Source organism: Herpailurus yagouaroundi, unplaced genomic scaffold (genome assembly GCF_014898765.1).
Source record: "Herpailurus yagouaroundi ecotype Mexico unplaced genomic scaffold, PumYag 141, whole genome shotgun sequence".
NCBI classification, from domain to species: Eukaryota; Metazoa; Chordata; class Mammalia; order Carnivora; family Felidae; genus Herpailurus; species Herpailurus yagouaroundi.
The window spans coordinates 1,366,952-1,378,722 of NW_024412396.1; the positions used below are offsets into that span (position 1 = coordinate 1,366,952).

At 42.8% G+C, this 11,771-nt stretch overlaps 1 protein-coding gene across 7 annotated transcripts in view; it reads right to left on the minus strand.

Annotated features, from left to right (window-relative positions):
• CHD8 (chromodomain helicase DNA binding protein 8) overlaps positions 1-11,771 on the minus strand; it is a 62,057-nt gene that overhangs the window by 38,043 nt on the left and 12,243 nt on the right. For 2 of the 7 annotated variants that reach the window (XM_040476576.1, XM_040476572.1), the window contains exons 2-4: positions 3,152-4,211; positions 1,923-2,294; positions 794-1,179 (exon numbers count right to left, since the gene is read on the minus strand). In XM_040476576.1, coding sequence (XP_040332510.1) covers positions 794-1,179; positions 1,923-2,294; positions 3,152-3,994 — 1,601 coding nt within the window. In that variant the 5' untranslated portion in view covers positions 3,995-4,211. Of the gene's footprint in view, positions 1-793; positions 1,180-1,922; positions 2,295-3,151; positions 4,212-9,945; positions 10,021-11,771 lie in introns of those variants that run through there. The other 5 variants (XM_040476574.1, XM_040476575.1, XM_040476578.1 and 2 more) reach the window with 4 other exon arrangements.

Below are 11,771 nucleotides of genomic sequence, written 5' to 3' on the forward strand. Positions count from 1 at the left end.
CTGACACTCGTTGCTGAAATCTTCTCTAGTTCACAGATGAGATGCAAGAACAGGGCAGCTACATCTCCAGCAGCTCTTTTACTGATGTGGGTGGTAGGGGGGATAGTGAGAAATCTCACACCACAGCGATATAACATCAGGAAGACATATACAAACATAGTCAACTTTTAACATAACTCCCAACACAATAGTTGGCTATCTTTCCTGTGCCTTGGTGTTTCTCTTTCAAAATACGCTAATTTGCAAATTTCTGTTTAACAAATCATAAAAGCACTGGGACAGAGAAAAGAAAGGCCTTATTATCCTCTATGACAAACAGATTACCTTGAACTATGTAGCTGCTAAATACAAGTAGTTCCTCTCAACAGTAACTTACTTACTTACTTAGTTACTTATTTGTTTATTTTAAAGATTTCTTTAATGTAATCTCTACACCCAATGCGGGGGTTCAAACTTATAACCCCGAGATCAAGAGTCACATGCTCTAGCAACTAATTTAAAAACAAGTGCGCTGGGGGTGCCTGGGTGGCTCAGTAGGTTAAGTGTCCCACTTCGGCTCAGGTCATGATCTCGCGGTTCATGGGTTCGAGCCCCACATCAGGCTCTGTGCTGACAGCTCAGAGCCTGGAGCCTACTGCGGATTCTGTGTCTCCCTCTCTCTCTGTCCCTCTCCAGCTTGCGCTCTCTCTTTCAAAAATAAATAAACAATAATAAACATAAACCTTAATTTTCATTTAAAAACAAGTACACTGCTCTCAAAGGCCCCAACAAAAAAGCAGAGGGTTGTACTCACTTCAGCTTACTCTTGCCCTTAGTTTTGGAGGTACCCGATGTTTTGCTCTTCTTTGGCTTTTCTTCCTTGAGCCTCTCCCCACTGCTCTTCTTCCTGCGTTTCTTTTCACCTTCTTCCTCAGGCCGAACACTGGGCAACTCATCCTCATTTAGGACTCGAGGTATGTTCTGCTCACCCCGGGCACGGGCCCTAGCAATAGCCTCTGCTACAATCCGATTTGCCTTCTCTTGCTTCTTCTGGTGCTCCAGCCTGCGGTTTTCCTCCATTCCTATCTTGCCCCCCGTATGAGGAGCAGAGCTTGCTGGTGAAGACAGAGCTGCCACTTCACTGGCACTTAGAACTTTAACTACGGACAGCCCAGAAGAGGCCCCTTGGGAAGAACCAGCCTACAGAAATAAAGACACTAAAATTTCAACATGCTTGTAGCTACATGGCCTAAATAAAATCCAGCTCTAAAGCAGATAGGCTAGAAACTTTTGATCTCTAATTCCTCAAGAACCAGATTCAGACCAAGTCTGACTGAACCTAGACACATTTAAACAAACAAACAAACAAACAAACAAAGGTGTTTTTTGGTGGGAAAGAGATGAGAAAAGGCAAGAATTATGCCAAACTTCAATATCCTTTAGACATGCTTCTAATGTCAATACCCATCTCCATTATTCTAGAAAATTTTCCAACAATATAACCAATACTAATCACTAGACCAAAAGTAAAAAAATTCAAATTCTACTCTTGGCCTACCTTTACCTTTCTGGAGGTGGGGGAGGTGGGAGAGGTGAGGGAGGGAGGAGTGACAATCACCTGGCCTCTTTAAAACAACTTTTAAATGAAAGAATATTGCCATTCATTTTTACTCCACAATAGTAGGAAAAGATTGTAAATAAAACAGTTCAAAGACTTATATTAGACAAATCATCTCTTAACCCGAACCCAACAATAACCTCAAATCTTTTCATGACATAATTAAAAGAAAATTTCCACTGGTAAAAGGAATAAAAGACTGCATTTCAGTTCAGAGGCGTGACTCTAGAGTGACCCCACATTCAACAATGAGTGGTTGTGGAGGGTGACAGCAAGGGGCTGTCCTCCCTTGGTTGGTCCTCCCTGCTCCCTGTGGAAGTCTCACCTGTGGCTGCAGCACCACCTTGAGCGGTACTGAAAGTCTTTGCCCTGGGCTCTGTCCCGGCCCCATTATCTGAGCCTGCTGCACAGAGGAGAGTGTCACTGGCTGGGTGGAGGGTGGTGGCGGTGGCTGAGGCTGCGATGATGGAGGCTGTGGTACGATCTGGATTTTCTGCTGTGGCTGTTGCACCTGCAGCTGGATAGTTACTACTTTGGCGGGCTGCCCCTGAGCATTCTTGGCTTGAGTCAGGGCTGCCAGCTGGTTGCCCTGTAACACTATCTTGCCTGGTAGACTCCCTAGAACGACATGCCGGTGTCCTTGGGGACCTCCAGACTGTGGCTGCTGGAGGACCAGGGTGATGCGTTTCGATTCACCCTAGAGTGAAGAAAGGAAATTGCAAGAGAGGCACGACATTAAAGAATGGTATACTCTTAAATATTTACACCAATTTTCCTCATCCTAGAACCATAAAAACTGAGTCAGAAGACAGAGTACATTTTATTTTGTCCATCCTCCTAGCTGTCCTGACTGAGTCTTCTATCACCTCTGCCCAGTGGGTGTCAGGCCCTATTTTTGACAAACTCCTCACAGAAGGCTATCTTCTAAGGTAGTCATTCCATTTTTTGGCAGTCTGTTAGAACCGAAGTCTTTATAACCAGCCTCCTCATACCTTCTTTCCTCTGATCCTACTTATCTTAATACTACCCCCTCCCCCACAAACTCATCTGGCCCTTTATTCAGAAGCTAGAACCTCTACTTTCTTACAATAGAAACAAGCCTTTTCACTGGATAAAGGACAATCTCAGTAAGAACAGGGAAAACATATACATAGCTTCTGTAAGTCTTGTAAATATAAATAAATAATAACTGTTCCCACAGCATCCAATATTTCTCATAAAACTTTATATTATACAGTACTATGAATTCTTGTTTAATGTCTGCCTTCCTGGCAGACCGTGAGCTCTGTAAGGACAGGGACTGTGTCTGTCTTGTTCAGCACCAGCTAGGCACAGTGTAAACATGTAATAAGAGCTCAAAAAATGTTAACATTAACTGCTTTCATCTAGTAAGTAGTAAATACGGGGTTGTCAACATTTACTTTAAAAAAAAAAGAAAGCAAAGGTAGAATTTAAACAGGATTTTCTAGAGATTGGTCTCATGTGCTCTCTTCTCACACAGTTGCTGGGCCCTCTACTAAACCAAAATTCACCTCCCCCTTTCACTCAAGTCACCTGGGTAGGTGTAGAGGTCAGTGTAACTGCAGGCTTCAGTGGGGGCCCTGTGGCCCCAGGGTTTCCAGCAGGAGCTGAACCCTTAACTGGCTGTAGGACCAGCTGCTTTACTGGTCGGCTGGGCTGGACAATGCGCTGAACAGTAGCCTGGTTCCCAGGGACCTTGGCGGCCAACACTGTATTACCAGAGACAATGGAAACACCTGGTCGAAGGGGAGTGCCGGTTAGCACTTTGGTAAAAGTAACTTTTCCACCATTGGCTGTGCCAGCCACCAGGGGCTGAGCTGTGCTGGTGATACCTTGGGCCTGAATTTGTGCCACATGGGCACCAGTGACTGAGGAGCTTGGTGGGGCCTTAAGGATAACAATCTTAGGGGCTGACTGAGGTGGTTGCCCTCCAGCACTACTGGAAGAGACAGCTGTGGCAGAGACACCCATGAAAGGATTCCCTTGGCTCAGGATCTCCTGGCTCTTGGAGACCTGCAAAAGTCCTGATGTTGGCGTCGGTGTCTGTAATACAGGTTGGGCTGGCTGCTCCTGGCTGACGGGCTGAGTGGTATAATCATGCAAAGTTAAAGATTCTGGAGCTGGAGCTGTTGATTCTTTGGGAAGTTCTGTGGGGGCTGTCTCATCTGGTGGGGGGACCAGGTCACTTGCTGATGAATTCCCCACATCACCACCTCCACCTTCCTGGTTCATCTGATCCAAGGAGTCCAGAGAGCTTGGCAGTCCAAGGGCTTCCTCAATGGGGTCTTGTGTGACCTGGTTGAAGCTGTCATCAGTCAGAGAGTCCAGGCCAAATAAATTTGGGTCATCAAACAGATCCATGATGGGGTCTGCCATCTTGGGAAAGCAATGGAGGGTACTTCCCCAAGGTCTAGGGAGGGAAGGGGAGGGGGGGTACTGGCTCTCCCCTCCCCTCCCCTATTAAGAAAAAAATGTACACAATGGAAGAGGACTACTCTTCAGGTAAAAAGAGGCAAGAAACAAGTGCATGTCAGATTGTCCTGACCTTCATGGAGCAAGGTGGCTAGGTCTTCAGAGGAAGATGGTGAAACTCCTGTTGTGAGGAAGACAAATGAAAAATAAGCAAAGTTGGCGCCCTCAAAGAAAATATCTCCTTCTTAGGTACTACCCTTTATATCAACTGGCATCAGAACAAGAAAAGAGGGAAACGTGAGGTAACCTGAGGACAAAGACATGGCAGAGAGAACACCCACATTTTTGCTTCAAACTAAATCTATAAAAGAAATAAAACCCCCTTTTTGGGCTTACACCTACACTCTGAAGTTTCTGTCTGTCAAGAGCTTTGCTGTCTGTGTCCATTTCTTTATAATTATCATTCTTGGGTAGAGATCAGGAAATTTAACATTCATTCGCCTTCTATTTGAGGTTAAGTTGACAGAGCTTTACAAGATACCAGCAACATTTCAATGAATGTAGATAAAAGCTTCTGAATGTAGATAAAGGTTTCTGAATATATTGTATTTCATAAATTTCCCTTGTATTTTATATGCTTTTACTTACTACTGGCAAAAATAACCGCTTTTAACTAAAGCTCACAGTATAATCTTGCTACACTTATAGTGTAATTTTACCCAGGAAGTTTCCCAAACTTTGTGCTAATTAACATATCAATCTATGCATACTATTTCTGTTCTCAAGTCCCTTCCCCCCTTTCTCATATTTAAGATCAAAAACTTCTTTGGCAAAAAACTCAAAGAATTGTACATTTTAGTTCCACTTATATTCCCAACTTTCTCTCTCATCGTTTCCTATATACACCCTACATTCCAGGCCAACTAGACTACACAGTTCCCCTAATGTGATTCCTATCTGCATGACTTTGCCTATTATGCTGTAGCTTCTGCCTAGAACACCCCACCCCCACTCCCAAGCATCTCTCCCATCTGAAATCTTTCCCACCTTCAAAGATCTTCCTTCTACTCTAAAAGAACCCTGAACCTCTGCCCCTTTAACCACAAAGCAATCTGTGATGACTTGGTCCTCCCACCTTCCTTAAATACCCACCAGTGTTATTCACACCTGATTTAAAGCACTTATATTTAATAGTTAACTAAAATGACCAGTCTCTTGCCCATATCCTCCGAAGGCCCAAATGTTCCTTTGTGCAAATTATAAAAAGCTGCCTGCTCCTTAAGATGCTTGTCTGCCATCTGCTGGAAATTGTCATACTAAACATGTTATCAATGATGATAATGAATATGTGCAATGCACACCCTGCACAATCCTGCATGGTAGCCCAGCTGCTCTTTCCCCAAGAGACAAAAAGTTCCCGGATGGTAGGAACCACATCTTATTTATCTGCAGATCCCGAAAGAACCAGGAGGATATCACATACATGGTAGCTACTCAAAAAAATAGTTAACGAATTAATATATTTGCTTGCAGTATATGGAATGAACCATTCAGTCCTTACAAAAATTCTATAGTACTCCCTATTCTAAGAGGAGACAGTAGTTTCCCGTCTTGAAAAACTGTCCTACAAATAACTGAAAGCATGTTTACTAAATCCAAGTCTGAGGATTTAAGTTCATAAAAATGTTAGAATAGGTTACAACTAAAGCAAGGTATTGTAAGTACATCAACCATATAGCTAAAATGCATGAAAAACTGGCCTTTGTTCTTTGTATATGATGTCAACACTTGACAATTCAGGAAAGCCTTGCTTGATAAGACCTTCGGTCTTAACTTTTAAAAGACACCAGAGAAGAAACTTGTCAGTGGCACAGTACGTAGACTTTACTAAAGAATTTTCCACACAACCCACAAACTATTTTTCCCCTCAACTTATTCCAGTTATTGTTATAAAACAATATAATGTGGGTAAATATCCCCGAAACCCAGATACAAAGAGAATAGACTGATCATAGTGTACACAGGGCATCTCCACCAATGTTAAACAAGATCACCCTTGCTTCAGTAATTGTATACCCTTCACATCTCCCCCAGGATTCATATCACTTCCTACTTTTGGCTAAACTATTCCACCAACTCACTCCAGCCTCTCCTATTTAATGCCTGTCCCAAAGTTGCTCAAAATGACAATCAGAAAAGTTATACATATTTCTTGATTTAATAAAAATCTACTCAATAGTTTTAACTACATCAGCTTTTTTCTAGTTATGCCCTACTTTGCTGCTAGCTTTCATCTCCTATTCACTGTCACAGATGTTGCACTAAAAAAAAATCTAACAGTTAGGTGTCATATAAAAACTATAACACAAGTTTCCACTACTTAGAAGTTTATAAACTGCCTCTTCTTCCATGGGCAATTTTGTCCTTTCCAGTACTCCTTACTGGGGCAGAGGGAGTACTCCTTACTATTTATTCCTCCAAATGCTCTTCCTTTCCTCCACAGCAGTTCAATCACAGACAGAAATCTCACCTTTTTCATGGGAAAAACGCAGGCTAACAGTTTCTGAAATATTTCCTTACCCTCATACAACTCAAGTATAAGTTTTCAAAGGTCAATCAGTGCATTTGTCATTTATCCCCATCCCCAATTTTTGAGCCAAATTTCTTCTTCCCCTCGTTCAGTCTGGGCCCAATAGTTTAAAAACATCACCAGTGGGGCGCCTGGGTGGCTCATATGGTTAAGCGCCTGACTCTTGATTTTAGCTCGGGTCAACATCTCATAGTTTGTGACATTGAGTCCTGTGTCGGGCTCTGCACTGACAGCATGGAGCCTGCCTGGGTCTCTCTCTCTTCCTCTCTCTCTGCCCCTCCCCCTGCTCATGCTCTCTCTCTCAAAATAAATGAACTTTAAAAAAATTTAAAAAGGGGGCACCTGGGTGGCTTAGTCAGTTAAGCGACCAACTTTGGCTCAGGTCATGAGCCAAAGTGAACTCATGGTTTGTGAGTTCCAGCTCTACACTGGGCTTGCTGCTATCAGTGCAAAGCCCACTTTGGATTCTCTGTCCCCCTCTCCCTCTGCCCCTCCCTTAGTTTGTGAGCTCTCTCTCTCAAAAATAAACAGAACACTAAAAATAAGTAAATAAAATAAAAATAAACATTAAAAAAATCAAAAATAAAAGCATCACCAGTGACTTAATGCCACACCACCAAGTTTCACCACTTCTCAGTCCCGTCACATCAACTCACCTCTACTGACCTAATTCATCTTGTATGTATGTTTTTAATCCTAGTCTCCTGCTTCTTTTCTAACTCCCATGTTTAAGTTGTCCTTGACTCTCAAAAGATGAAACCTTCTCCCAACATACCTCTAATTTTCTTCACCCCTCCATCTATTCCTACTTCATGGGTCATCCTGGCTATATCCACATCTGGTCTATTCTACCAAGCTCATGTATCACATGAATTCTCTTTCTATGGTTGAAATCCTGGTAGTAACAATAAGTAGATGTTAAGCATTCAAATACACGAAGCACTTAGATATCCCTCAGTAAAACAACTGCCTAGATAAAGAAATCATATCAGCCTTTTTTCATAGCGAGAATGAAAAGCTGGTCCTGGCCTATCACTGCCCCAAACAGAAACATATGTATATGCTCAAAAGGAAAGACAAGAGTTTGATGATTGCACTTAATCACTTACTATAATTTTAATTTTTTAACATTTATTTATTTTTGAGACAGAGAGAGACAGAGCATGAATGGGGGAGGGTCAGAGAGAGACAGAGGGAGACACAGAATCTGAAACAGGCTCCAGGCTCTGAGCGGTCAGCACAGAGCCTGACGCAGGGCTTGAACTCACAGGCCGCGAGATCATGACCTGAGCCAAAGTCGGCCGCTTAACCGACTGAGCCACCCAGGCGCCCGATCACTTACTCTAATTTTAAACTAATGACAGAAACCTTGGTGGGGTGGGTAGGAGTTGGGGAGAAATGGAACATGCTACTAAGTTAGAATCCAAGGCTACCTATCTATAATCTCCATATAACAAGTCAGTTAATGCTAGACAAATACTTTATACAATAGCCTTTCATTTCACCTCCAACTATTCCTCCTCCATGAAGTAAGGATAAACCGATGTTCTTCTGCAGATTTATCACCTTTACTATAGCTCTTCTTGGTTTGTTTTTGTTTTTTAAGGAATCTACAGAGTCTCAACTCTCCTGTTTTTATTTTACAGGTCTCCTTCTCCTGGCCCATTTCAAAAACACCTTGTCTGATCATAAAGGACTTTGTTTCATACTATTATCTACTTTTCATTGCAATCTCCCCATACCTTTCAACAAAGCAGTGATTCTCAACTAGGGGCTGAAAAGTATGTGCAGTTTGGAAATGTGTACTCAATGTCATAATTTTATATTTATCAAATGGAAGAGGAAAACACATCTCATTGTTTAGGTATACTAAGTAAAACCAAACAAAATCTTGGCCACTGAAGATCTGTAAAAGGCAACCGGGGGATGGGGAGATGGGGGAGGGTGATGGGAGAAGCATGCCTGGTTTAGAAGGGTTACCAAACATCTCTCTGGTAGGATAAGATTTCTTATGGTCTCTCAAAAGGGAGTTTATCATAATTTATTGTTTACGATGGATGAGAAACACTGCAACAGAGATTAGTCTAGCTGTCTAATAGATAAAATTACATAAAATGAACTACAAACATCCATTCTCCAGACTTATCTGTACTGCCCACCCTCTTAGAATATAATGAACTAATGCCACAGTGACAAATACTGACCTTTTTTGGGTAATATGCACTTCCAGAAAGTACCACCCATGCCCAGTTAACCTTTTGACTGCTCAAAAATTTGGAAAAGAACTATTTTACTTCAAAGTACAAATGTTGTTATTGGAAACTGTATCCTTTCAAGAGGATCAGCTGAAGACAGACATATACACATGTTATTGAAACACAAGATAGGTAGAAGCAGCTCAATCTAAATGAGAAATCCCTTGAAATAACCGGAAGGCCTAAAATGAAAATCACCAACGTAATTTTTGAAAAGAAGAATTTAAAAACTGTACCATGGAGACATTTATAAGACTCAAGGAGTCTCAAATCTTATAAAGAAATGGGAAATAAGCATCCAAGGTGAATGTAATCACAATTTAGGGTCAGCAAGGGATCAGGATGGAAGGACACAGACCCTAAGAAATGGAGCTCTCAACTTGGAGCCACTCAAAAGATTTCCTCAAGAAGATCAGGATCCTAGGCCATCTTCTATATCTTCACCATTCCCAATGCCAAATGTGTGGCTACTCTGTTTCTGTTTTCCCAATTACTGAAGGAAAAAGCACTCGCACCTCAATCAGAGGTATAGACATTTGGGGGCAAACATGGCTGGTAAAGTGAGCCTTTCTGAATAAACAGGGAAAGAAAGTAAAATAGGCAACTATGAAAGCTAAAAGCATGTACGTATATTCAGGGGTTAAAAGAGAAACTATAAAAATTATGTACTCCTATGAAAGAAGAGAAGAAAAAAGGTAAGGAAGTGAGGGGTTGATTGAGAGGGAAACGCTACTGGAGGTGGGGGTGGCGGGGACCCGGGTACATTACCTGCTCATACTGCCGGGGTTGGTGCCAGGAAGGCCCATACAGCAAAGGGGGGAGATTTCAGGCAACTGGCGCCTCGAAAATGGAAATGAGGTACATGCACTTGACGGAGGGAGCTAGCGGGGTGCCCTCCAGGGTGGGGATGGCCAAGACGGGAAGATGCGGGGGGGGGGGGGGCCGGGGGGGGGTGGATGCCCGGGTAGGAGCAACGTTAGGGCGGAAGCTACAGGCTGGGAGGCCCGACAAAACCTGAAGGAGAAAAGAAGCTGTGCCTCACCCCAGCGGGGTAAGAGAGGTGCCTTTACCTGCAGTGGCCGTGGGGGGCCGGTTCGCCCCTCTCGCTGTCTCTCCAGCACCAGTTCCCCCCCTTCTCCTGCGCAACCTAACTTGATGCTCACGCCCGCCCCACGCCCTCATTGGCTAAACCCTACTGCCACTCACCAAAGGCGCAAGGACGCAAAACAGCGCAAAGGGCGGGACTAGAGAGAGCTTCCCCCTCCCCCGCCACCGCGGGTTAGGTTGAGAACGCACGGAGAGGCCTATCCGGTTTCTAGGGCCGAGGCGAAGCCTGCAGCTTGCTTGAAAAAAAAGGGGCCTGGCCAGAAGCACAATCTCCTGCTGCGGGAAACTAGTCCTGGGGATTAAATTCCCTACCACCTACACTGTATTCTGCACACCAAAGAGCGTAAACTTGGGAGGGAGGGTTCCACACTATGCCAACTCCGCCTCCCAATGAATCCCCTACCTTCTAGCAGCCCTGTATATCCCTCTCTTATAGTGACTATACCGGATCCCACTCCCCATTAAAAGGGGCCAAATCTTAACACCATAATGGGAATGAGTCAGCCTAGTTGCTGGAATATGGGGCCTTTTACCTTTAAAAGATAAGTACTCTTTCTGCCAAAAACATAATGCTGGTTTGTATTCTTGATACCCCCAACCTCTGGGCAGCAGTATCACTTTCTGGAAAGTAATCCCAGGTACCCTCTAACAATTCCCAGACCCCTCCCTTCCAAAACACACATCCACTCCTCACCCCTAAACCTGATCTCTGACCCCCACATCACTTCTTTTGAAATTCAGCCTGTTTGACATATTGGCCAGTATCCACTTTGCAATGTCACTTCGAGGCCACTCTAATTCCCAATGAACCTAGTCAACCCCAGAATGATGGTGCCCAAGCTTAAATCCCTCAAAAGTAAACGATTGCTAAAAACAGCTGCTTACCTCCTGACCACTAGTTTCCCCTGAAATGTAACCAGCCTCAACAATGAAATCCTATTTTCAGTACTCTAAGACACAACTGAGGAAAGAGATCAACTTGGCCTTAGATTTCCTACTTTTAAAGATCCTAGCATTACTGGTATTGTTAGGAACACCCAATAACACTCCTGTAAATAGCAATTCTGTTTTCCCATTCGCTCAGACTTAAAACCTCAAAGATATCTCTGAAACCTCCTGTATCCACCATCCAATCATTTGCCAGGTCCCATTGACTCTTGCAATATATCACACACGGATTTTGGACCTGGCAGGGCCTTTGGCAATCATATCAAGTCAACCCTCTTGTACAGATGAGAAAACTGAGGCTTACAGAGATGAGTGATTCAACTATTAAACTAAGAAGAAAGTTAGGATTCATTATCTGACTCTCTTATATCTGCTGTCACCTCTTTATTTATGCAGTTATTGTGTAAAAAAAAGAAACTTCATAACTGATCCCTTTTCCTGTGAATCCATTCTGCTACCAGATTAATTTCCTAAAATACAGTAAAGTCAAATCAGTCTCCCGCTTATAAGTGTTTGAAGGTTCCCTGTTACTTCAGATATAAATCTTAAGACTACATCTTGCTTTTCCAATCTTACTTCCCATTATTCTACACATATACTAGCCAAAAAACAAAATAAAAACCCCAGTTTATTGTTGTCATATATTTTTCTCATATCCTAGCTAATGCTACTGCCTTCAAATTATATTCCATCCTTCTTTCATTTATTTGCCTTATCAAAATCTTATTTATCCCTTAAGATGGACATCAAATAAATACCTCTTCATTATGTCTACATTTATTGAGTGTATAATACACTAATGTGGAAATATTAGAGAATCAAAGGTGAATAAGACATAATT